Here is a 27,388-nt window from a genome sequence, read left to right as displayed (position 1 = left end):
GCAGGATTTTGACCTGACGGCAAAGGATAATACTCTGTAATGCAATGTTACGATGTGTTTCGAGCAGAATTTACTTTTCGCTTCAAATAATGATTGCATACAACTGCTGATGTGAATATTGCTTGTTTAAATGTGATCAGCTTTGCAAGAATGATTGTACAGCCTTAGTAGCACCAATTGGATCATATATGACCATATGCTGTTGCTTTCCGGATATTATTTTATCGCTTTTTGAGTTGTAAAGCAAATGGTTTAATACCATGTTTAATATATTTAATAATTTCAATATTGATCGTTTTTATGTAAAGCTGCTTTAAAGAAAATGCAACATTGTAAAAAGCGCTATATAAATAAATTTGAATTGGTTTGGGGGATTTTAAATATAGTAAAAACATTCTTTCTGGTTATATGGTTTATAATATGTTGAAATTATGCTTTTATCTTTTATATTGTAATCTATCAAGACTGTTCATTGATTGAAAAAAAATATTCAACAGGGGCAACGTTTATCAAATTTCATCTCAAAACAAATTGCATGGAACACATCCTGATTGATCGAATAGTGATTGCTATAATTAAAATGGATTTGGGATTAAACAAATCTGCTTAAGTACAACTTGGCAGAGATAAATCAAACCTGAAATGTTTATTAATGAGAAATACCAATGCCATTAACTATGCATATGTTTTCAAAGCTTTTGTTTAGCAGCAACAACTCACCTTGAACATCTGCATTAAACTGTATGATTTTTACATGTGCTGATCTGAGATCACATGCAGATCAAACATACAATTTTGCATTTATTCGCATGTATGTACTTACCATTAGGATCAGTTTCTGATACTTCTGCTTTATCTCTTGTATGTCATCGGTCGGGCTAGCACCCAGTATTGAGTACCAGTCTTTCTGTAGACCATTGAAATCTGCCATAATCCTGAAGATTCAAAACATAATCTGCGTAAAACATGACATATTTATATTACAGTGTTGGACGGTTCACGTTTCATTTAAAAAACACAAAGCTCTATATTACACGTTATTATTCTACACATTAAGAAATGTGTAATAGTTTATAGTAAACATTATTTAAACACTTTAAAGAAGTTTCAACTTGCCTCATAAGAAGCCAGTAGGCAATTCATTAGCAGCCAGCGCGTGTCATGTTACTGAATCAGCAACTAAGCGATTATAAAGTTAAATATAAACATGCAATATAAAATAGCGCTGTTATAAAGAACTGTCACGTTCCTGGACCTGGTATTATTAGGGTTTTCCTCTGTATCTTTGCACCTGCCATCACCGTTAGCTTCTACAGTCCATGTTGCTTCCCGTGTAAACGCGTGTCTCACCTTAAATTGTCCTGATAGAAACAAGAATCAATAACACAAGGCCGCTATATTTTTAAATTCCTAAATTAAGTAACATCATACATAATTTACAACTTCATTTGTATTTTCAACAATTTACTGTTTATATTTAGGCATTTAATTGCTTTTGAAAGTATATAAGGCGGAACCTATCAAGATAAATGTTTCCACACGGATTTTTTGGAGAGAGATGAGTGTAGTATCTATGGAAACCGAAGGCGCGTGTTTGAGTGAAGGACACATTTTATTTACAGTAGGAAATAATTATATTATTATTAATATAATATTATTTCAAATAAATATAATTAGAATATGTTTCACTTTTGTACAATATTATGTTGCCGTTTGTACAGTATTGAAAAAACATACCAGATTTTTATAATTCTACATTTTTTTGCTAATGATCGCGAAAATGATCACGTTTACTGAATTACAAAGAGTACATTATATATGGGAAAATGTTATTATTTGTTGCACTTTGCCAATGAACAATTCCATCTAACATATTTGTGATTGTGGCATGGGTTGCAAGTAGTTGGTGGATTTTTGTCAACTGTGTTGAGAATGATCTAAAATAATGTCATAGGGTAAAGGAAGAAAAGAAACCGAGAACACCTCAGCCTCTCTCTCCTGCTGCTAATTAACAAAGTCTTTAATGAGCACTTTGATAGATGCCACATGTAACAGAGAGAAAACAGATTGTTTGTCCATGTTTCCTCAATTTAGGCTTATTGCGAAGCAATTAATTATTCCATGATGAAATATAAAGAGTCTTTTGTTTGACATTTCGTATATATGAAGGACAATAACATCTGTTTGTTTACTGTTTTTACTCATGCGATTAACTCATTTCTACAATTCCAGTTTGCTTCTAAGCAATGACAACATAATGGCAGGAAAGTAAGAAAGAGGGTAAAAGTGAAAATATAGAAAGAAAAAAAAGTCCCTGTAGATATTTACAGATATTGTAGGTGTTAAAAAGTTTTCAGCTTAATATTACTTTAATTGTTTGAACAGAATAGTGAACTTTAAAGAAACATAACAAAATCTATTTGTGCAGTGGTGCTGACATATAATTAAATTATCCATGCTAATTACTTATTTGGAAGTTTGGAGGAATTAAGCTAAGTTATTAATGGCATTATTATTCAAGCAGTCATTTATTCATGTTATGTAGATGCATAAATCTGATGCAGTTTGTGATTAAACAAGCAAATGCATCTTTTCAATTTTTAAGGTCATTGATGAATTAAGCCTGATTATCACCTTTGTTTAATAAAAATTAATTCCAAAATTTAAACTAAGTTCAGTGCATAATTACTGCAACACGTTAGCGTCACCAAAAATGAAATGCAAAGATAATTACTATTTTCAAAAAGGTTTGCAGAACGCTCGCCTGTTGCCTGTTACACCTCACGACATTGCATTATGATGAGGCAGATAATTATGTGTTTGTTTGGTGATGTGTATTTTTTAGTACATTTTTGTCTTTTGTTGCCCATCTTGACCTCCCAGGTGAAAAAGTAATAAACTTCCATAGTTTACTTAAAGTGCTTTATTTTTATTTTCCTCTTTAGTAGTTCTAAGTGTACTTTTGAGACACCATAAATATGAACTAAAATGTACTAAAATGTAAAAAATGTATTTAGGTACCACTTGTAGTAAACTTGAAGCCATATTTGTATATAAGTTGAGTTCAAGTTTAATACAAGTGTTAACTAAATACATTTTTTAATACAGAGATAGTAGGCCTATGTTAAAAGTGCATTTTGGTTCATATTCATGGTGTCTCAAAATAGCACAGTGAAGTACACTTAGATAATCTTAAGAACATCTTAAGAAGTACTAAAGATGAATTTTTAGTATATTAAGTACAAAATTAGTGTGCGAAAATAATGCACTTTAAGTACACTAAGGAAAGTACTACTTTTTCCCTTGGGCTGGACTTATATTTCAAAGGGACCTTCCAAGAGCAGAATGATTTTGAATGGTCTAAAACTGTCAGAAAAACAAAATCAATTGATGTTCATACTGTATAAGAAGTTTAAGTCAGTGATTATGAGTGATCAGTATATTCACTGACCCAGTGTTTAATTTCACCCTGAAATTTGGCTGTTGGGAAATGGCTGTCTGCTGTGCCCATTTATTTCCTCTAGTGTTTCATTTTTTAAAGCTCACATAACACATGCTGTTTCTGCATTTCTGATGTTAATCTGGAGTTACTACAGAGTAGTATTACATCCTTTATATCTCCGAAGAGTCTTTAGTTTAGTCAGAATTATAAAAGAAAGATTAGCTTTACTGAATCTTTCCGATAACGTACAAAAATGAAGAAGGAGAAGTTACTACAGCGGAGGACCGAGTACGAGTCATGCAACACTATACAACACTGTTTAACTTATGATTCACTACATGCTCGTTTCATTTAATATAATATGCACGTCCCTATTTCCAACATAAGACAGAAGTCTTACTTACCGCATGCAACTCATGACCCGGTTGGGACTTTTCAATGAAATCCAGCGCATCAAACACACGCAAAACTCCGCTGCTACACCGGATTATAAACTATATCCATTGTTTCCATAAGGTTGGCTAAAAACACATTTCTTCTTTCGTGCCAATGTTGAGTTTTGAAATAAAACAAAGGTTGTTGCGTGATGGATGTTTGCAAGTTCTAGCGTCTCCCGGGGTTTTCCGGGGGAAGTGTCCATATAAAGAAGTGATACGTACAGAAACCCCTGAAACGTCAGCTGGACCTGTAATCGAAAAAACTTTCCGAAACTTGTACAAACCCTGGCCAAGTGCATTCGGCACGAAATACTCTGTAACACGCCCAACTGCTTTTTTGACACTTTGCCTATGAGGAAACAACTCTATAACTGTGTTAATAAGTCAGAATGCATGAAATACCATTGAACCACTACTTTAAGTATTATTTAGCCCTATACCCACATTCCATTTTTACAGGTACATTTATGTAATTGTAGACACTTTTATCCAAAGCGACTTATTGTATTCATTTATCAGTATGTGTGTGTTCTCTGGGAATCGAACCCTTCACTTTTACTACCGCTAACTGCAATGCTATACCAACTGAGCTAAGAACCTTATTCAGTCATTCAAAAAAATTTACATATCTGTCCCTCATGTACATGTGTACAAAATCATTTTAATGAATAGTTGATGCCAACTTTTATTACTGCAAATGTAGATGTTTATCTAAACACATAGCTTTTTACCTATATCATTTTCCCCATATCCCTGTGTTTCTAACTTCACTTTTGCAATATGCAATTTTTTAAGACAAATAAGAAATAAGTTAGAAATTAAAGTTAGATGTGTGTTTTCTTGTGTCATATCACTATTTGCATTGGACAGGAAGGACTCATCAGGTGCATTTCAATGTGACCCTCACCCCTGACTTGCCCACTCCAAACATATTCATCTTCACTGAAGAGTATGTGGGTTGCTGGAGACTTACGATGCCAAGCCTCTAATTAAATAAGATGCAAGCCAGTCCTTTGCTAGCAGGTTGAAAGCTAAGCTTGGCCAAAAGTTTTGATTCCAGCCTGTCTTTATCTTTCGTAAGATAAGAAAACTATGAAATGCATGTAAACTACTACACAGAATAATTTTATTAAATGACTAGTTTGATGTTCAGACCTATTATGCAATATCTATCTATCTATCTGGACTTCTATCTGTGTTTACAGGCCTCTTAGCCATTTATTTACTACAACTGGGACAAACACATTAAATCAACTCGACTGGGCATTTGAATGAAAACTGTCCCAATGTTTGTTTGCAAAGCACTTTCGTGGCGATCAGCGAAGCGTTTAAGTTCCTTGTGTGTGCATGTGTGCTTGTGCCCATCATTTCCATAGGTGAGGCTCTACGCTGCCCCCTGAAGGGTACATTGAAACACCCTTTATTCAACCATGAGTACCAACCACTTGTAATTCAAGTAGAGCGGGCGGCTTTGTCCCCATTTCACCAATTGTTCCCAGCTGACACGGGTGCCCTTAAATCAGACTGAACGGAGCGCCCCCGCCAAACACACGGGCAGGAACGTGAGAAAAAAAGTATAGGGCAGAAAGAAAGGAAGGAAAGAGAAGATCCCGCAGAAGAAAGGAAAATACAGTCTCTATGTCTTGGCTATGACATCCTGGTAGGAGAGAGGAATTCAAAGCCTTTGAATGGCTGCCAAGCTTTAGGGTTGCGGTCTATGTCGACATGGGGGGCCTTTTGGTTCCTCCCGGCTGTTAAATCAAACACGGTTTACTTTCAGGGAGGGAAGTGGTCCCAGATAATGAATGTTGTTGTGGATGCGTGTCGCACCTGAGATGACACGGAGGTACCGCGGTGGAACGCCGCTCTGAAAAGAGTTCAAGTGAATGATGACGGATTAAAGAGTTATATCTCAGCACGACACGCACTGTACTCGTGAGGCCTCGCCGGTTAATGCAAATCTACCACAATGGCTTCCCCCGCGAAAGGGGCTAGGAGCAGGCTTTGACCGACAGCGGTCTGGCAGGAAGCCACAAGCGAGGCAGCACCCCTGCCAACCGTCATTATCCAAGAAGTGAATTCCCCACTAGCGGGCTGCCCCACCAGCCCACTGCTTCCATCTATCCTGGAGGAGGTACTGTAGGCTCAGCCCAGAAGCACTCAGAACTTGTATTTGTTTATCAATGGCAATGCCGACCACATGGGGAACGCAGTCAAAGAGCTTTAGAAAGAAGAGACGTTTGGGAGTATTCGCGCTGTTAAGTAACCCCACTAAAGAAAGAGTGATGTTTTCTGTTCAATTAGGAGCAAGTAGATATCATATAATCTATGTCCTCTCCAATTTGTTTTTACTTAATTGAGTTGAATCAAGCAAGTTGGCAATTTTGGGTTAACTACATGGAATGGACATCCAGTGTTCAACCTCATGGGCAGTTTCCCAGACAAGGTTTAGATTTGGGCATAGGGATCATCACTTCAGATTGGAAATTACCATTTAAGTTGTAGATAGTACTGGTGTTCTGTCTGTGAAACTGATTCAGGGTCCATGTACTGTAGGCCCACACCAGAATTGGGTTTTGACCCATAAACATACTGGCAGTATTTACATTAAAAAGTAGTATTTCAGTTAGTAAGTAACTTTATATTCATTGGTTGAGTATATGCATTGTTTCACATTAATTTCCAAGGGAATGCGTTGTATTGACTTGTTCCTCTCCAAGTAGGCTGTGCATGAGATCATGTGCTATTTATCCTGGCTCAGGAGACGCCCAAAAACAGTGCCATCATACAGCCATGTTTATTTATGAGTCCTTTGCTGGGTGCCAAGTTTTCCGGGCCGGAACTTCTGTGCTGCAGCTGTGTTTCCTTGGCTGGCTTTCATGGCGACACGCACGGCTGTTCTCTGTGCGCCCCGACACAGAGCGCGGTTGGCACGGCCCAATGTAACTTTGCGCTCTGGCTCTTTGCTGGATCAGCAAGCTTTACCTAGCAAAATCTGCTGCTAGCGCTATGGGCTTTGACTGATAATCAATCTTGCGTGCCTGCTCGACAGTTGTCACAGGGACAGAGGGGCGGAGCAGGTGGCAGATGGGGCCTGTCTGCTGAGAGAGGAGACGCTAGGTGTGCCCGTGCCTGGCCCAGTGCGGAGAGGTGAACACAAATCGTACAAATTTAGCTCTCTCCTCTACAACGGTTCAGAGGAGCAATACTGGAGCTGGCATAGGTGTTGGATTCTGAGCTGGTCTAACATCACAACCTGCTAAAGCATCACAGTTATATTTATCTGTATGTGTGCTTACTGGGATTTAACCCATGACCTTTGCACTGTTAACACTGCTTTACCAATTGAGCTACCGGAAAAAAGTATAGGAACAGTATAGGACCATTTTAAATCAGTTAATTCTTTGTCTTTATTCTTCTATTATATTAATGTTCTCATTGTATTTTAATTGTCAAAATATGATCATATAATGTATTTTCTATTATGTTTTACTATGCAACTGTAAAAACTTTTAAACACAAAATTCCTGTCAGTAAAAAGCATTACTATTGCTGTACTCGCAAGTGACAAATTAAATCATAACCTTGACTTTTACTGTTTTTGTGTCTCTATGTAGGGGTAAGTGGTGGCACTCTGAGCTTTTGAAGTTAAATTTGATAAAAAAATAATAATTTTGGGTACTGTAGCAGCAATTAACAGCGGCCAAATTTGCCCCCATGGGTTCTCCAGGATGACAAATTTAAAATATGACAAACACTGCATTTTGATGTGTACAGTGGATTAAATCCCAAATATATATATATATATATATATATATATATATATATATATATATATATATATATATATATATATATATATATATAAATGATTTTTTTATCAATTTAAACATGAACTAAACATAGAACTCATGCACATTTTACCCTACAGGTCTATATGAATCTGTTACTTCCACATAAATAAGGTTGTATGGTGTTTTTTTAGACCCAATAGCCTACAATACATACTTCTACAAGATTTTGATGTTTTCATAGCATATAGGCCTACTTATGATATATATCATAACATATTTTAAAATGTCAAAATACTGTAATGCTTTTGAACCTACCATAAAAGTATACTACAGTAATTACTAGTTTATCAATTCAAGTTACGTAATACTACAGAATACTGTAAAACACATTCACATTGTATTAATTATTATATAATGTACTACAGTGTACTAAAATTTCATATAAATACTGCGATATTTTTCGGGTGGGTTTTGCTAGTGAATTTTCATTAAATCTTACATAAAAAATACATCATAAACAAACTAATAAACTTTTCAGCTGTATAAAACAAAGCTGGTTCATCGGCTTTCTGTTTACTGCACTAATAAAAGAAGAAAACATATGTCTTTACTTTCTTATGATCCGTGAAATGAAGGTGTGGGTAGACAGCAAACAAGAGACATCCACAGGTTCGAGGTGTGAGAAAAGGCTGAGCTGTCAGCCTGCGTTTTCCACTGTTTGCTCACGCGCTTGATGTGTTGTGACGGGTCGTGATTGACACCAGGAGGTATGATTGGCGCGGGTCTGTTTGCTAGGCGGAAGTGGGTGGGTTTACATCCCTCTAATCACCGACGCCTGTTAACGGAGCGCGGGAAACTGAGGTAAAGACAGGTAGCCGTTATAACACTCCTCCCGGCTTCGGGCACGGGCTCGCATGTAATTGTGCTGTCATTTTCGGTACTTCAGGAGGAGTCTGGGACGCTGTTAAATGAAGCGCAGGAAAACGGGAACGCGTGGATCGACTTGCAGGTACAGCGAGAAAGGGCGAAGTTCTTCAGTGATGATGATGATGATGCGTGATTAATACGCACACATCCACGCGTTACTTGTCGAGAGACGCGACCTTTTTCTCATAAACAGAAGGTGCTGATGAAATAAATGGTTTTCTTAGTAATTAACAAAAAATTATGAAAAACAAACGAGACGTAAAGAAAAGAATTGTTGACTTTGGTTCATCTTGTTTTTCTAAAAAAACAAAACAATCCATGAATCTCTTTTTAATCAACAATATAAAGAAACTTGTTTATTTGAGGTGCCAGTTTGACGTTTATAAAAACTTTTTACCTTGTCTAAATTAATTTTTAAACCCTACAGACTGGATTGTTAAAAGTAGGCTTTCAATTGTTATTATAAATAATGTTAAAAATATAAATGATCAAAATGATGTTTAAAACATTTCACATAGCATGATTTTAAGCAGCGTAACCAACGTGTGTAGCTATAGAGTTCATAAGTTATATAAGCTATATATAATCTTAACTAGTACATTTAGGGCAGGGGAAATGAGTGAGTTAAGATGTATAAGAGTGAATTTGTGCCAGTTTTTATGGGACTGGTTTGCTGAAAGCTGTTTAGGAATGCTGATGCGTCTCTATGGAGCCCTGTCTCTGAATCCTGACAGGCTGACTGGCACAGCTAATGGACTGATCATAATGCCTGTCTGAGGGCACTGTCTGTCACTTGACACCAATGCCAAGTCATTAGATACAGCCCTGAGGTCATCAATAACACATACTGAACTTGAAATGTCTTTTTTGAGCATCTTCATTTTAGACAGGAATAAAAAATACATTTTCCCCCATGTTTGTGAAGTGGCATTTTAATGCAATAACACACAGGAGACAATGATATGTTCACTATATTGTGAACATAGCAGGCCTAAAGAGACATCATTGTGAGGTGCATTTTGGGCAGTGGGCACCATGTTTTCAGACACACGTGTCAGATCATAAAATTAAATGAATGTAAAGAGTGACTGGTGCGAAACTCAAGTGATCGTGAACATGGTTCTTAAAGGCGGAGTCCATGATGTTTGAAAAACGCTTTGGAAAAGGAGACGGGCCGACTACCAAAACACACTTATAGCCAATCAGCAGTAAGGAGCGTGTCTACTAACCGACATCCTTGCCGGGTTGCATGTGTGTGCGGCGGGTCTATCAACAGAAGTTCCAGATTCTATTGGGGTAGGGGCGTGTTTGTTTAGGTGATTTCAAATATCAACATTGGCTTTCAAACATCGTGGACTCCGCCTTTAAACAGTTAACGTAAGGGGTATATAACACAAGACATGTGATTGTGGGCAGGTACCTGAAGTTTGAGCAGAATTAATGTATAAGGTACTTACGGGGCAGTTTCCCAGACAGGACTTATTCTAGTCCCACTCAAAAGTCCTAATATAACTAAGGCCTGGATTAATCTAAACCCTGTCTGAGAAACTGCCCCATAGCATTGAGATGTGCCATAGGAGTCATTACACAAACACAGCTTAACTCCCTGCTGCGTTGCTGATCATCTGTTCGTGTGATGTAAAAATGCGGCAAATTGTGTTCATGTGAAATGTCTTGAACAAACTAGTGTGGTAAAAGGTCAGCAGGGCAGATGCTGGGAGCCCCGTAAGAAGACCGATATTGAATCAGAAGGAAATAATCAGTTGATAAGTGGCAGAGCTGTGCTAAGGTGAGTTTTAATTATGGCTAAATTGTGAAATTATTCCCACACGCTCCCGGCATCTGTTCCCTTCAGGAGCGCTGATTTATGGTTTCTATCATCCTGAGCAACCTGCTTCCCACACCACTGCCTGTGATACACAGATGCACACTAGAAGGACTGAGATGACCGTTCAGTCCAGGCAAAGGGCCAGTTTACCCAAGCCCTATGTGTTAAGTACCCACATTACCCAGTATTAATTTTGCTGAGAGCAGTGATGGTACTTGGTTGTTGGTAAACAGGGGGTCTTGGTAAGTATAGTACCACAACCCAATATCCTTAATCATCCAGCAACTAATCAAATTAAGGACTAAGCATTTTGTTAATTTCAAATAAAAATACAATACTTTTGTGGTTGCTCAGAAAATATTAAAAAATGTTGTTAATTTTTTCTATATGTTTCATTTCAAATCTCCACCCCAAAAATGTTTTTGACTATATTTGGGGGCTAATTCAAGGAAAGTGAGACGCCCATGAGGTAGAATAAAGAATGTTTTTGGGTGCATGTGTGTGGTGGTACCACTGGAATTTTCCAAGGCAAGCAGTACACCTCTAATGTACATATAGATGGGCATCATGTATAATTTTATGATTTATTTACAACATAAAACGCTCAGATCCACTGCACGCTTTTATTGTTGGGGAGCAGTATTAAATAAAATGTGCAAAAAAGATTTTGCTCATTTCTGGAGCATTTGGCGTTGTGACTTTTCACACCATTTCCCAAACCTTTGCTAGTCAATTTTCAGGTCCTTTTTGCTGCAATCCCTCCGAGAGCTTCTCCAAACACCTTTTGTGAAGAATCCCTAACAGCCAGCGTTAAAATTGAGCAGAAAATCCCCCTCAAATGCTGCTCTGTTGAACTCCACCACATTTTTTCTGCAAGACTAGACTGTTTTTATTCTTGTACAGTGCTTCCATGGAATGTGATGTACATGTTTTGCTTTCCGCTACTCTCGTGATATTCAATTCACCCCTTTAACCTTCGGAATTCCGGAAAATCATTTGAAGCATGCTTTATATACCTTTATGCACATATTGAATTGATGTCACAAGGGAGACAAGAGCTTTTCAGAAGACAAAAGACATGCTACTGCTGATACTAGCCTGTCACTTCCATGTCCATTGGGATTTGAGTGCTGTTGAAGCCCACAGCAGAGCCATTGCTAGGTAATTACAGAAGAGATAGTTCTTCAGTCTTTCTCTGATAACTGTATATTCTTTCTCATTTACTTGTCTTCATATCTGCTTGGTGTTAAAGAAACCTGGTTTGTTCTTTTTACCCCAGTATTCCTACACTATAGAACAAAGTATGAAGTTTAAACTTAAATATAGCTGCAAGCAGCGATGGTGAGCCCTCGCAAGTTTTTTTTATCGCTACAATGCCTCCCAGAAAACGATGCGTGGTGGGCAAGTGCATCAAGTGTGTATATGCAACCCGTTCTCACCAAGATGCGTACAAATGACACGCAGTGTCATTATCGTGCAATAGATACGCCAAATTCCGATTTTGCGTGCATATGATACGCCAGTCCTTCCCATTCACTTATATGGCGAATCGTTTCGTGACGTTTTATTTATTGTTTTCTCATTTGTTTTCTGTTTTTTAAACCATTTTCGCTTGGGTTTAGGGTTAGATTTCACATTTGTTTAAGCAGGTTATTTAATATACAGGTTTCTCTATGTTTTTATCTATATTTAAGCCATGGTCGCTTGGAGTTGGGGTTAGAGTTGGGGTTTGGGTTAGGATGTCGTTTTTATATAACAAAAAGTTGTTCTAACCCTAAACCCAAGCGAAAATGGTAAAAAAAACAGAAAACAAATGAGAAAACAATAAATAAAACGTCACGAAACGACTCGCCATATAAGTGAATGGGAAGGACTGGCGTATCATATGCACGCAAAATCGGAATTTGGCGTATCTATTGCACGATAATGACACTGCGTGTCATTTGTACGCTTTTTGGTGAGAATGGGTTGGTATATATCAGTGGACTATGTTGTTACTGACCCATTTGGTAACCCCACTAGTGAGCCACTTAAAAGACATACCTTTGTCTGACCTTTTTGTCCGCACTTATCAGCCAACAACTTTAATGTGTTTGCCAAATTTTAAGTTGATCTACGCATGCCAAGAGCCCTAAATATGCCTGAAATTATAGTAAAGTTTGATGTGTTTCCATGGTAACAGCGTTTGAGATATCAAAAATTTGTTTGCAATTTAGCATCTACAATGTCTCGGCATCATGAATATCCTACGAGGAGTATTTAAAAGTTCATTGCATGCCACTTTCAAACTATCCACCTTCATGACTCACACACTTCCTGGCACCTGTTGGCGGCGCTACGCCCGGGACCCACAATACATCGATGTGATTGGCATCTTTGGCTGAACAAACTCCCCGCGTGTCATCACAATAAAAAAAAAATTCTGCCTTAAATATTACACACTTCCTGTTTCTTTGATTTTGCCATACATTTGTAGCTTCGCTATGGCCGAACCGTTCGAGATATCCAAAATTTCTTAGCAATTTAGCAAGTGCAATGTCTCAGCGTCATGTTCACCATGTTTGATGTCAATCGCATGCAAGCAAGCTACCATGCTTCTCTGCAAACGTTTCATCAACTTTTACAAATTTGAATTAATCAGTTTGATGATGACAATGTTAGCGTTTATCTTTGCTTTACCCAGACCTCAGCGGGTCTGATCAGATCTGCTCTGTCTGAAAGGTATGTTTGTGTGATATGTTGTACTGTAGTGACAGCAAGTGCAGACGAAGACGACAGGCTAGACAGTTTCCACATGCTAGCATGCGTGCCTCCCTCGCTATTTCTGCCCTGCAGGGCGGCAGCCTGCGTGGGCAGCCTGCTTCCTCTCGGTCCTGGCACCTGGAGTGCAAGTGGATGCTGCTGAGGGAAATGACGGGCTGCACCCGCTGGTGCCAGGTCTGGAGAGCCATCGTAATGTGACATGGCATGTAATAACATGAAGTGACGGACAAACTGTCAATCTTCATGTGTCAAAGATGTAAGTCTAATCACAGAGAGATTAGTCTTTGTTTGAATTAAGACCAAACACTGATCTACAAACAATCTAAAGGTTGTTTTATAGATGAGGATATAAGGTTTCAAGATTTATCGCGGGTCTTCAGTGCTTTAAATTTTGTTCTTAGATCTGACTTATTATCTAACAATGACACTGAGGTATGAGGAAGAATATTCATTTTGTTAAAAGTTTCAAAGAAACCAAATTAATAATAGAATGCTAATTTTGCCACAACGTACTGGTGAGGGCAGACCCTAATAGTAGTAACCCATATGCAGAAGATGTTCTTCATTGACACCTTTGCCGTGATTGCTCTGAGCACTGGGGACCAGTCTCTCACTAACCTTTACTGTGGAGATCGACGCTGTAGCCAAGTGTGATTGTGGTTACCGAACCAACACTTGCACACACTTTAGCACCTCTGAACCTCCTGGCTGTCACCTGGTTTGGTCCAAGTCTAATTCTTTAATTTTCTCTTTCTTTTACGATATACTTGGTTTCTATAACAAAGAAACATCTAAAGAATTGAGATTCATTCACATCTGGAAGTACAAATGCAAAATTGTGTATTCTTCTATCGACAGACTAGCTTCACAGGACTTTACATCTGTTTCTACTGAATAATCCTATCTTGGTGAAATCAAACGCAAAGCAACAGGTCACTGTGCAACTCTGTTTGTACAGTAGATTGCATTATTTATGAGGCAGCCTGTGCTGTGTGCATCCAAAATCAAATCAGCCTGCTTGTATTACAGCACTGTTCTGTTAACCCTACACCCACCTCGTCATCCACCCCATTGCCAGTCAGTTGCATGCGCGTTTGAGTGGATTTGTAAAGAGTAAAGGATATAAATATGTTGGGAAAAGACCCACACGTCCCATGCAATTTGGGTCCCATTGGAGTTCAGGGAGCGTGTGATCGGCGGAGTGCCTCTGAATGTCCTCCTTTAGGGCCCATGCTGCTTGGAGGCTGGGTCCCAACATGTCTTTCCCCCCTTCTCTCTATCTACACAGCAAACCTCCTTCACTCTCAATTTAACCCGAAATCTGATGAACCCTCTCCTACGCATGCACACACAGACACTAACACCAGATTTCATGGAAGAAAGACTAGATACAGTTGCGAGCTGATCAATCAGCAGGCGTGAACTGAGCCAGAAAGGCATTAACAATTCACATCGTTCTCAGTCCACTCGCCCAAGCAGAAGATTCCAGCAGCATATCTAATGCACAGCTATCTCACTTTATATAAAGCCAGGCATGACTCACAAACTATTCTGTGGAAGTGTGCATTGATTTAGAGGGAGGGAAAGAATGAGGAACTCTCAATTGCCTTGCCACTGTCCGTATTAGCATTGCACCTTATCCAGGCAATTAAAACATCGCTCAGATTTTGGAAATATCTCTCAGCCGTGGCAGCCAACAGTCTTAGACCTCAGTAAAGCTATGTCCCTTCTAAGTTCCATAGTGCAAATCATCATGTCTGCTATGCAGAGACCTTGTTGGTGACACTACCGGGTGCACACTGTCAATTTAACGGGATCACTAGAAAGCAAAGCAGATGTGAGAGATTTTGCATTAGTTCAGTGGTGCACTTGTCATTCTCCTTAGCATTGCGGTGAGCCAAATTCGGATAGACATCAATATTTAGGAGAAGAGGTGTTCAAGTCAGAACCCTCAGGGAAGCGAGTCCGCTTACCGTTGACACATGGAGGGACCGCTAAAGGACGAGTTGACGGTGTGTGTGAGGTTAAGATTCGACCGTGGTTGGGTTCCGTTCAACCCCAAACAATTTTACCCTGGATTTAACGAATAGCATTAGAATAGCTTAAGCAATAATAGTCACAATATACTGCAAAACAATCTGCATTTTATTTACAACAGTGAATTTGGGTGTCTGACGTACAACCCAACCCAATCGTTGCATGTCAAAACTTGCAAATTAAATCTTCGTGCGACTGATGAGTGTGGCAAGTCTTCCATGGAGAGAAACAGACACCTCGCATTTTTTGTTTGTTTTTCATTTTAACACCGACCAAAGCTGTTGTAGATGAGCTTGGCAGGGCGCTAACTTGGCGGAAACATGCTCACTTCACCCCATGGTTGGTTAGTGTGAAGCACCGTTGTTAAGCATCATGGTTCACTGTTACCTTTCGGGGAATCTACTCAATAACTTGTGACGCTGACATAATCTTGCTTTTCGCTCACATTTATTCATTACCTCTCTCTCCCTTCCTTCTCCCTCTCTTTTCTTCCTCTCCACTCACCTTTCTTCTTCATCCGCTCGGGGTTGACAGAAGGCCCCTTGTTCGGATGCACACCGGGCTTCACACGGTTTTTCATTCCCCAACAATGAAAGGAGCTTTCAGCAAGGCTGGTTCCAATTCATCTGTGATAAATGAGAAGATAAGGCAATCAGAGCACACCATGACACGGTGTGCAGCTAGTTAGGCACACTTCGAGCCCATTCAGGTGTGCCTGCGAGTCCTGCTGTTGGGGGGGCCCTCTATATATATACGTATGTACGCAGCCCTGATGGTGGCCGAGACTTGGGCAGGAGCTGGATGTTGGTTTCTTTGTATAAGTAACTTCTTTCTGTTGACAGGCGAGATGTTGCACGGTGACGGACAAGATCATGTGGAATATGGGAGTATGGGGTATCTTCATTGGACGCACCTGTGGAGGCCTTCTTCCAATTTAAAATGGGTGCCTATATGTGGAGTTCTAGAAGGCCCTTTGGAGAAGCACTGTTGGAGCATAGCAACCCCCTGCACCTGGGGACAGGTAAGAGGATAGTGTGGGTTTGTGGGCTTTTCCAATCATTTAATTTAATTGAACACCTTATTGAATAAAGTCAGTTTAAATTTGATTCACCAGCATGATAAATGTGGTTTAACTTGCATTTTTGGGAAATCACTTAGAGACTATTTACTTTTTCCCACATAAAATGCAAAGCAGCCAAATGAATTTCAAATTTCTACTTACCTAAAGGGATTCATTTACTGTCTAATGGCATTTCTGCTATTGGCTGACATGGCTAAAATGTTTCTTGTGTGTTGGCAAGAGTTAGGTTCACTTGTGGTGTAAAGTTAATTTAACTTTAGATGGATGTCAGGTTAGACTAATCAACTATTCTGAGCTTTGAATTCTTTTTACTTGCTAAATGAATTTTGTGTTTTCATAAGTGGGTGGGCTAGAATGCAGGTCAGGCAAGTACACACTAATCTGAAGTACATACTAATATTTATGTATGCATATAATGTTTTATATTAGGTTTTGGTATGATTTTGCAATATATTCTTTTGTGGATATTGACCCATGGAAATAAGCAATTTCTAACTTCTAATTCTGTCATCATTTACTTACCCTCACGTTGTTCCAAACCTTTTACAAACCTTCCAAATTTCTTTGTTTTGCTAAATTCAAAGTTACAAATTTATTTGTAATCAAGCATGAAGCAAGAGCACCACTGACTTCCATAGTATGAAAACAAAATACATTGCAAGTCAATGGTGCTCCAAAACTGTTTAATTACAAACATTGCTCAAAATATCTTCCTTTGTGCCCAGCAGAACAAAGAAATTTATACAGGTTTGTAACAACTTGAGACTGAGCAAATTATGCATTTTTATTTTTGGGTGAACTGTCCCTTTAAGATTGTTTTTATACCCATCATCCTTTGCTGTTTTATCCTCAAACAGGCTCTCAAGTTTACTGTCCTATTCCTTTCATATTCTTCACTCCTCTGCCTAATATGTTTATTACATTAACATTACATTTTTAAGTTAAACCTTTACGTGACAGCTGTGCCCTTACAAGCTATATACTGTATATGTAAATAAATATTGGATAATATAATGTAATATGAAGTAATACATTTTCATATAGAAATCTAGTGCTTATATTTTTCAATATTCTGCAGTATATATGGGCATATATTGATACATGATATTAAATACATATTTTGCCATAAGCCAAAAACAATACTACATCCATACAACACGTGATTATTTGAGTAAATTAAGACAATTGGAGATTATTTCAAGCAACAAGGTTAAAAATTTACAAATACAATCTAAGCGCCATCAAATTGAATTCTGTGTAGTTGGTGTGATCTGATAATGACATACACAAAGTTTGGTGTCAGTAGGTCAAAGCTTAGAGATACTGTCTCATAGGCAGTCTGGCAACATGTCATTAATTTTGTTGATGAATGCAATGTTTTTTCCTCGATCGGACTAGATTTTTAAAATATATTTGCAAAAGCTGTTAAATGGTAAATCACAACGCTGCACAAACCATAAGGCAAAACTAAGCATGTTGCCTCTGGTCACACTTGCGATGACATGTACCAAGTTGGTCTTAATACGTTAAAGCGTTGTGGAGACACAATCTTATGTCTGTTTTTATGAATGCTATGTAATGTTTAAATGTAGCTTAAATTCAAAAACACTATCTATGTATAATATAAAGTGCACAAATGTATTTTCACACACAGTACTGTGCAAAAGTCTTAGGCCACCAGACTTGTTGTTTTAGAAGTTTTAATGTCCATCCATATATATTTCCCAATCTATTTTATTAAAACAGGAAATATGTTTTATATAAATATACAAAAAAATAAAAAATAATTTTCTTCTTTAGGCATCGTCAGTGTTTAGTGTGACCTCTCTTGGCACTAAACACATCTTGAGTGTTTTTGAGCAGAATTAAGTAAAAAGACTAATTTATTTAAAATTATAAATTAGGATTTATAATTTATAACTGCTATTGCTCAAGGGGAAGGGGAGTTTACCCTAAAAACTTGACCCATCAGTTTACATTTTTATATAGTTTTTAATACTACATACACATTTCCTGTATTTTCTGGATGTATTCTATTAAAGAGACCCAGAAACAATTATATATGATCACTATAACATTGCAAAAATAACAAATCTAATTCTGGCATGGTGGCCTAAGATGTTTGCACAGTACTATATAATACGCACACACACACACAAAATTATTTTTCTTGAGTTCTGTTCAGTATTGCTTAAATCTGACTATATGTGCAACATATAGTATGTTAGCATATATTCCCCAATATATGGAATGTGGCAATTCCTTATGTATTATTCAGTATATTGTAACATATTTTCACAGTTTATTATTTTATATAATTACAAGTATACTGAAAATTCTTCAATAACCCTTTATATTTAACAAAATATATGTTCTTTCCGTAAGGGTTTTCCTCCTTCTTAAATTGTCTTTAGGATGATATTGCTGTGCCTGCGCGTGCATGTGTGTGGATAAACATACAGTATAATGTGTGTGCGCTTATGTAAGAGCAGGCGTAATGGGGGATATAGATGGACATAGCAGCATTGTGGAGGTTTGCTTGTCAGTGTTTGGGGACAAACAGGCCTGCAGCAGAATGGTGTCAAAGCACTGTGAATCTTGTGCTGAATGAAGTAGGGCAGCTCTTGCTCTCCCAGTCTGCCCAGTTGTCACTCACATCATTATAAAGAGCGTGTGAGACAGTACTTTGCAAGAAAAAACTATTATTCTTCATTGACTTTTTCATTGGTTCTTTAATAATTTGGTTTATTGAATTCTTTTCTTGTGCTATTATTACAATTATACACCGTTCTGAATCTGCACACACACGTGTACGCGCTCATTAAAAACTCTTTTCGTACAGTTCTGTACTTTTTAATGACACAAAGCTTCCCTAATTAGAAAGTTTTTAAATGAACTCCCTCATTAGGTATCGGGGTGTGAGATTGACAGCAATAGTGCGTCTCAAACTTCTGACAGCTTTAAGTGCCATAACCCATAGAAGTCCCCACCTTGATTAAATGAAGTGAAAATTGTATTCTCGTCTCGCTTGATATGAAAATGGAATTTGCTATCATGAAATATACACAGTTGTCACTTCTTAAAAAGGTGTCAGCAATTTGCTTCACTGGGTAAGGTGAATATTTGCCGTGACAGGAGAAGAAGAAAAGGTTTGAGAGAGAAAGACGGAGAAAAAAGTGTGATGCCTGTGATCAATGAAAGACTTCATTGCTTTGCGCTTCGTTGATCTTAAAATAAGAGACTATAGATCTCAGGAGCTTCTGAGGCTTCCAGGGATGAGATTTGCAAGGATTGCCGGTGGCATGACAACACTGCCACCTAGAGACTGAGAAGTAAAGCTGAGAAATCTTCAATGAGGTGTGTGTGCGCTTGTGCCAGGGACAGATGCACTCATTCCCACCTTTTTAATCTCTCCGTGGACAGAAAAAATATTTGGATGTTGTTCATTTTGCTGCTACAACACATGGTGGTTTTACTTGAAATGTATAATGAACATGTTAGATTTTAGGTCCGTGATGTAATAATTTTCTCTTTACTGTCAAATTGTCTTCAATTGTCTCTAAGGGTCAGACAAAAATGTTTCTCATTGACATTGTTACACTGAAAGTTAGAAGTAAATAAAAGTTATTGAGCTTATGAAAGTTGTATGAAATAGTTTGAAACACTATCCATAATTTGCAACATCTGAAGATTTTTGTGTAGTTGCAAAATTGTTCCTCACAATCTTCTAACATATATGTTGTTTAGCGCAGTCGGTGTGCAAAAACATTGCTGTAGGTGACTCAAAACATAGGCTTAACGGGGCAGTTTCCCGGACAGGGTTTAGATTAATCCAGGATTAGGCCTTAGTTATATTAGGATATTTAAGTAGTTTTTACAAAACAAAACTTACAAAAACGATGCTGGTGTGCATCTTGAGACAAACAATGTCACTAATATACACTCTTAATAAAGGTACAAAAGTTGTCACTGGGACAGTACCCTTTCAAAAAGGTACAGGTTTGTACCTAGTACTTCAAAGGTACATATTACGTAGTTCAAAGATACATATTTGTACCTAAATGGTACATATTGGGACCTTTTTTAAAGGGTACTGCCCCAGTGACAGCTTTGTACCTTTATTTTTGACAGTGTATGTCAAGATATGTCAGTACAAGGTGTTTTTAAACGAAGGCCAAATATGCATTTAAGTCTGGCACTAGTGTAAGCCCTGTCCCCTTAATGTCTTAATAATTACGATTTTTTAAACCAAAAAAAATTTAGCCAAATTTGTTGTCTATGGCAAGCAAGCTAAAATCTCCTCTTGGGGGTTCACAGACCCCTGTCAGGTGTGCCAAACTACTAATGAGAGACTGCGCATCCAGCCATCCATCTGCGGAGGGTCTGCTTGATCAACCTCAACCCAGCTGCTCCCTCTTCCTGACCCAGGTGAGTCAGGCAGGCCAGGCTGATGCCCCAGGTCCCCAGAAACCTGGTTCCTTTGCTGGGTTCAAAGCTCAGTTGGTTCAGAGAAGTGGTCTAGTTTGGTGCTTTGAAGAGGGGATGTGGTTGTTCATGCCAGGTTGTAGTGCAGGGTGCTAGTCGGCCACTAGTGTGTTTATGGGATTGAATGCAAACGTATCGTTTTATATGTGCATAATTTTTTGTGCTGCTATATTAGTACCTAGTAAGATACATATTGGTACCAAATTTATACATATCTGTACATATTGGGACCTGTTTAAAGGGAACAAGTGACAGCTGGGGTACATATTTTAATGATTTTCTAAAAATTTAAAAATCCTGACTTTGTTGTACTTATAATAATGTTTGAAACCGCTGTAATGACTTCCAGTCCCTTTTTCTAATATATTCATGGTTTGGAGGTGGTTTCTCATCTCAAGATTGTTAGTTTTTGGCACAAGCGTTCTTTGTGTAACCCCGGCCTGCCCTGTCATATTGATTCACCCTCCGCAATGAAGGTGCCATTACAACCGAGGTTCAATGGTGTATCTGCAGCAGTACTGTGAAATGTCACTGAACATGAGGCTGGCTGAGGAGCTGATTTTCATACGTCTAAAGAGATCAGAGCCATTGCACTGGGGAGTATAGCTTAAAGCCGTAGAGTGTTATTGTGAATATCCTGCAAACACAATGGGTTTCTTTATCGTGAATATCACCACCTAATGATTTACGGAAATGTGTTTCACGCATTTGTGCTGCATTGTGTCAATGTCTTAAGAGTGAACTCGATGTCAGGAATGTTAGTGGCTGTAGGACTGAATTCCTGATATAGATATCGCCTGAAAGATACAGAAATACCATTTAAACAAATTATTAATCATTTTATGAGTAAAGTAGAATATTGAATAAAAAATGTAATTTTGAAAAAATCACAAAGAATTGAATGGTGAGCAAGCATCTGCAATGCTAATACATTATTCCTAAATGCTATTATTTAATTTCATGATGCTACAATTTTATTATTGTTCTAAAAACATTTCTTTAATTTTGTGTAATCAAAACCCAGCAAGCTAATGTAAAATTACAGGGAAAATACTGTATTTTGTATTATTTTTGTAATTTATTGTACCCGTTATTTTACTGTATTTTTCCGGCACCCCAGCTGCCAGAATTGTACCTTTTTTAAAGAATTTTTTACAGAGTATAGTCACAAATATCCAGCCAGATCTCACGAGATCTTGTAAAATACATACAAATTCTTGTGAGATCAGGCTGGAAATGACGGCTATTGTTTGCTGGGTTTGGATTTACGAGATTAAAGAAGTAATGTTTTGAAAACAAGAATAAAGTTGTAGCATCATGAGAAGTGAATCATACAAAAACATACGATTATCATTAAAAAAAACAATAAGGAAACCCCACTAACATCAAAAGCAAAAGCAAATCATACAAAAATTACGAATGTGGTCGTATGAAATACGAATTTGACTAATTTAAATTAAATATGTAGAGTTGGTCATTTCCCTGTGCAGGACTTTGTTAACTATAGACCTGATATATTTCTAGACTTGTTTTAGCCTAGATGTCTTGGCTGTGTTTGGACGGCTATTAGACGTCTTTTAAATGCAAAATGACTTGCTGGGAAACTTTTTTCAGCTTTATTCTCAAAATCTTAAATTGTTTTGTGGCACTAAACTCAAACAGGAATCAGATTCTAGTAAACAACACTTGTCTCTTGGCAGTTTTGAAACAAGCTCACAATTCTAAATTCATTGTAATGATTATCCGTTTAGATGATTTTGACGTATCTGGGGCGGTTGTTGTTTCTGTAAAAGAACTCAAAAGACGAAGAAAGTTTACAGAATTGATGTGATTTATACAGTTTTACAGCCTTTTGTTTTCTTGGAGTTATGAAGCCCTGCGGTAAAGTCCAGAACACCCACACAATTCACAGACAATAATGCCGTGCAACCTGAGATTGTTCAATTCCAACAGGCACCTGTCAGACTGCTGCAGCCCGGTCGCTGAATAGGATTTTTTTATTGCCCACTCTAGAGTCACCTTATGTATGCGTTGCATGCATGAGATGTCGAGAACTACTTTTGTTGGACAAAGAGTACTTTGTGCCGTAAACTGTTACCTGCTATACAGTATATTAGAAATTGTACACTGTAAAAAAATTCTGTAGAAATTACAGTATTACTGGGTATTACTGGCAACTAGCTGCCAGTAACTTACTGTAGATTTTACATTTATGTTATTTACTGGCAACAGTTTGTTCAAAGTTAAATGATCATGAAACATTTTCAGTTTTTATCTTCTACAGTAAGTTACTGGCAACCAGCTGCATAATTACAGCAACTTTTTACAGTGTAGTTGGGAGTTAATTTTGAAACAGTAAACTTATTATAATTATTATTTTTAGGGGATTCTTTGTTTTTTACATATTCAGGAAACTAAAAAATGCATGAATATCAGTGGCTGCTTGTGACTGCTCGTCCGAGGGGCGCAAAATAAGTGTTTGGAGTGTCGTGTGTTGCTTGCGTTTTCAAAATATGTTTGTTGTGTGTACCATGTGCATCACGTGTTTTGTCAAAATAAGTGCCTGCTGCACACGAGTCTAAATCGTTTATGATAAAAGAGACGCTCACGTTCACAAAATACAAGCAAGACACACTAAACTCTGATTATGCATGAGATTAAACGAGTATGTGGCAAACGCGAGCGTCTTTTTTATCATAATCCCTTTAGACGCATCTGCAGCAGGGATTTATTTTGACAAGACAAGTGATGCACACAGGATCTCTCGACGCGCAGATCACATATTTTGAAATTACAAACCACACACGACTGACTACATACATGTTGTGACGAACTTCGCATTGAGGGACCTCGAAAAAAGAAGTCACCGGCCGCCACTGATGAATATACCAAAAAATGGCAACATTTTTAAAGGGCACCTATTATGCAAAATCCACTTTTACAAGGTGTTTGGACGTAATGTGTGTGGCAGTGTGTGAGTACAACCGCCCTACGATAAAAACATCCACCTACTTCTTGTTTTTTAATCCCCATTAAACCAAAACAGTCTTATTAGATTTATACATGCAGTTTTTATTCTCTTATCAATGTGAGGTCACATTGATAAAGCCCCACCCACTTACAGTCCTGCATTACCATAGTTTCCACTTTCAGGGAGTTGTACTCTGTCCACTAGATACTATTGTCTCAGACTGTATTAATCAGATCTATTTTAACTCAAGGAGCTCACTGTCTCTTGGGGTAAAGGAGCGAGGAGCTGTAGCTCATTTGCATTTTAAGGTACAGACATTAAAACATTTTGGACATATAAGAAATAATCTGTGGGGTATTTTGAGCTGAAACTTCACAGACACATTCTGGGCACCCCTGAGACTTATATTACATCTTGTAAAAAAGCCATAATAGGTGACCTTTAATCCAGGGGTGGGCATTCCTGGTCCTGGAGGGAGGGCCACTGTCCTGCAAAGTTTAGCTCCAACCTGATTAAACCCAACTGAATGTCATTTACAAGTAATCCTGTAGTCTTTGATTGATTTCCAGGCGTGTGTGATTAGGGTTGGAGCTAAACTTTGCAGGACAGTGGCCCTCCATGCCCACCACTGCTTTAATCTGTCGAACTGTTACTAACTAAATGCTGTGTTATTTTTAACCCATAACACAACCTATGCTGATTTGTTTCAACTCAAAATGCTGTTTTTTAACCCAAAAATTGTTGGGTCAAATATAAAAATTTTCTGTATTTTTTTAAACCAACGGCTGACCTCAGCCCTTTTTGACCCAACACTGGGTTAAAACCAACCCAACCTTTACCTCCAAGATTGTTTCAACACGTGATTGAAGCAAATACAGACAAACCTAATTGTTAAACTATTGTACATTCAAAAAATTTAAATTAACCTTGAAATGATCCATATTTGGTCCAACTAGAATTAAAACAACCCAGCATTTTGGTATGTGCCGGATGTGTTAATTCAAACCGAACAATTGGGTTTGTCCATATTTAACTAACCATGGATTGAATCAACCCAGCACTTTTTTGTCAAGTGGATATTTTCCCCATGTACCACTACACCAGGATCCTTATTTTAACATCTCGCATACATGAACGATAGCCTGTAATTCATCTCCTTAGTGCCAGCAAGACATGTATAAAAAGGCAAGAGGCAGTAGTGGTGTGGGGTTTTAATTGAAGCTCCCGCGCACCAAGTGAAGTGCTATAGGCTCAGTGTCAGGACCGATGGCGGCTGCGGCACCCTCGCAGGCGCGGGGCGGCTGCAGGGGCGACGGGCTTTTAATTGCACTCCACGGAGAGCGAACACCCCTGTGGATGAAAATGAAAGAGCGCCCGACCCGACTTCATCTCTATTGTGCGAAAATAAATACATACAGTTGATGCCCAGGGTGTGAAATAACACACCAGCCGTCGGATTTCACTGGTCATTTCACCCCCAGCTGCAGGGCCGAAAACAAAACAATATTGTCTTAAACGGTGAGAAAAGAGAGACTATTGTGGGGTTTTTTTAAGTGGGGACATTGCTAGGGCTGTCAATGCAGTTTGTCGTTGGTCATTTCTTTGTAGAGCGCAGTTGTGAGATATAAGGAAATTATAGGAGCATTAAAGTTTGCTTTTAATCATTGATTTCAATCTTTGACATGATCTTATAACTAATACATTATGTAGGATGATTTTATATACAGTAGAAAACAAAAAATAACTGGGCTGTCACAGACTGGGTCACAAATCGATTGTCTTTATACTCTGAGCCTCGTTTAAAACAGTTGTAAATTGACTTTAAATTTATGGGAACTACTGCGGCAATTCTCTATATTTCTACAATCCACAGCCTTCCATTAAGATATTAATTATATTACTTGGTGGAAGAATAGTTAATTCTGATAATTATCTATAATGCCACTCTTCGTTGAACATTGGTGTCTTTTATTATAGTTATTCGCTTTGTTGCATACCAGTGAAATTTGTGACTTATAGTATATAATAAATATAATGTAGCTTTAATAAAACCTCTTAATTTCACTAAACTGCCGCAGAAAGTTTAGTTAGCATGGCAGAGTTTCTTGTGTATTGAAAAGACAAGTAAAAATGTGACATTTCAGGACGTTTTGCTGTTTTAGCGCCGACAGAGCCATACGCATCAACCTTCTCTAAATAACTAGCTTGTCACCAAACAGGAGTGTTAATGCAAATCCCTCGACAACGGTCTGATTTATAGTCGCTCAAAACAACAAAAGGCTGATGTTTCCTCAGTTTTTTTCTCCCTTACACCCAATTTAGCAGCCACCAGTTTAAGTGGCATTGTCCCGAACAGCATGGCAAGGAAAGAGATGTGGGCCGTCTGCTTCTTGTCACTTCCTATTATTAAGAAGGCGCTGTGTGGCACCTGGGGGAATGACGGTCTCCACTGCTCCCATCAGAAATCTGCATAACGCTGCCTGATGGCTGTGGCCGTCCAAACGTCCAAACACAACCTGTCATGTCTCAATGTTACCCAGAATGCCGTAAGCAGCACAGGGCCTGGGGATGCTTTCCAGCGCCCCAACACTATAGATGACTTCATAATCCAGCTGTACAAGTCAGAGAAGTCACTGGGCATATCTTTACTGCCAGGGTTAGCACAACACAGACACGTTTACCACTATATAGTAGGCAGTTCATTGTTTAAGCAATGACCCTTGTCTGTTTGCTTAATGTGGAGTGAATTTATTTTACTGTTGGTGCTTACAAGCATAAATATGAAATTGAAATAGTTTTAACATTTTTGAGTATTTTAAAGTCGACCTAAGTTGCCATTTCCTTCTCTTTTTAATCTGTGACAAATCAATTGTTTTTCAACTTGTGCCATCTTAAGTGCAGTCTTAATCTTCTATTACTGTATGCTTTCATTATTTATTGCTTTATGTTGAGTTTTACTTTTTTCTCAGCCCCCTAATTCATCATGAAAATATTGTTTTTATGCTGTAATCAAAGAGGAAGATGATCAGTTGCTATAAACTATGTAAAATTGATTTGTATAAATATTCACATATATGTGATTGTTGCATGTCTGGCATCATGTTCACCACAAACCATTTTTGCCCCAATAAACAAAAATATGGTGATCAAACCAATAAAAAATAATGATTGCTTGTTGACATGTGTAACAATGTATGTAGATGGTGAGGAAGAAGGCGGAAACCAGAACACATTTAACATTTTAATGTACAAAATAAACACAACAACAAAACGAAAAGTAAACGCCGACACCCCCTCACGGACGACTTGACAAAACATCAAACACATTATAAAACAATATCCAGGCCTGGTCCTCTCTCCTCCTCCACCGTTGTCGTTCCTACATTTATACTTCCGGACTCCTCCGTGGGATACGAGACAAGTGTGCTTCACAGGTGATGCTCATTAGCAATTACATCACCAGTCTGGCCCGTCCTGCTCGCCACAATCTTAAATAAAGTAGTGATTGGTGAAGCTTTCTTTATTTTTAATGCATTCTTATACATTAATTTAACGTACACTGAAAAAACAAAGGCTGGTTTTACTTAAAAACGTAGTGCATAATTTTTGCATCTTTTTTTAAG

General features: G+C 38.1%; 1 protein-coding gene across 10 annotated transcripts in view; it reads right to left on the bottom strand.

Moving 5' to 3' along the window:
- The window catches only part of dnajc24 (DnaJ (Hsp40) homolog, subfamily C, member 24), a 180,049-nt gene extending 171,634 nt beyond the window's left edge, over window positions 1–8,415 (bottom strand). For 5 of the 10 annotated variants that reach the window (XM_073868603.1, XM_073868607.1, XM_073868606.1 and 2 more), the window contains exons 1-2: window positions 1,117–1,361; window positions 824–935 (exon numbers count right to left, since the gene is read on the bottom strand). In XM_073868603.1, coding sequence (XP_073724704.1) covers window positions 824–935; window positions 1,117–1,121 — 117 coding nt within the window. In that variant the 5' untranslated portion in view covers window positions 1,122–1,361. Of the gene's footprint in view, window positions 1–823; window positions 956–1,116; window positions 1,362–8,284 lie in introns of those variants that run through there. The other 5 variants (XM_055192212.2, XM_055192211.2, XM_055192209.2 and 2 more) reach the window with 5 other exon arrangements.
- Between the last annotated feature and the right edge of the window lie 18,973 nt (window positions 8,416–27,388).

The sequence above is a fragment of the Misgurnus anguillicaudatus genome, chromosome 6 (genome assembly GCF_027580225.2).
Source record: "Misgurnus anguillicaudatus chromosome 6, ASM2758022v2, whole genome shotgun sequence".
Classification (NCBI taxonomy): Eukaryota; Metazoa; Chordata; class Actinopteri; order Cypriniformes; family Cobitidae; genus Misgurnus; species Misgurnus anguillicaudatus.
This window is presented reverse-complemented; position numbering and strand designations above follow the sequence as displayed.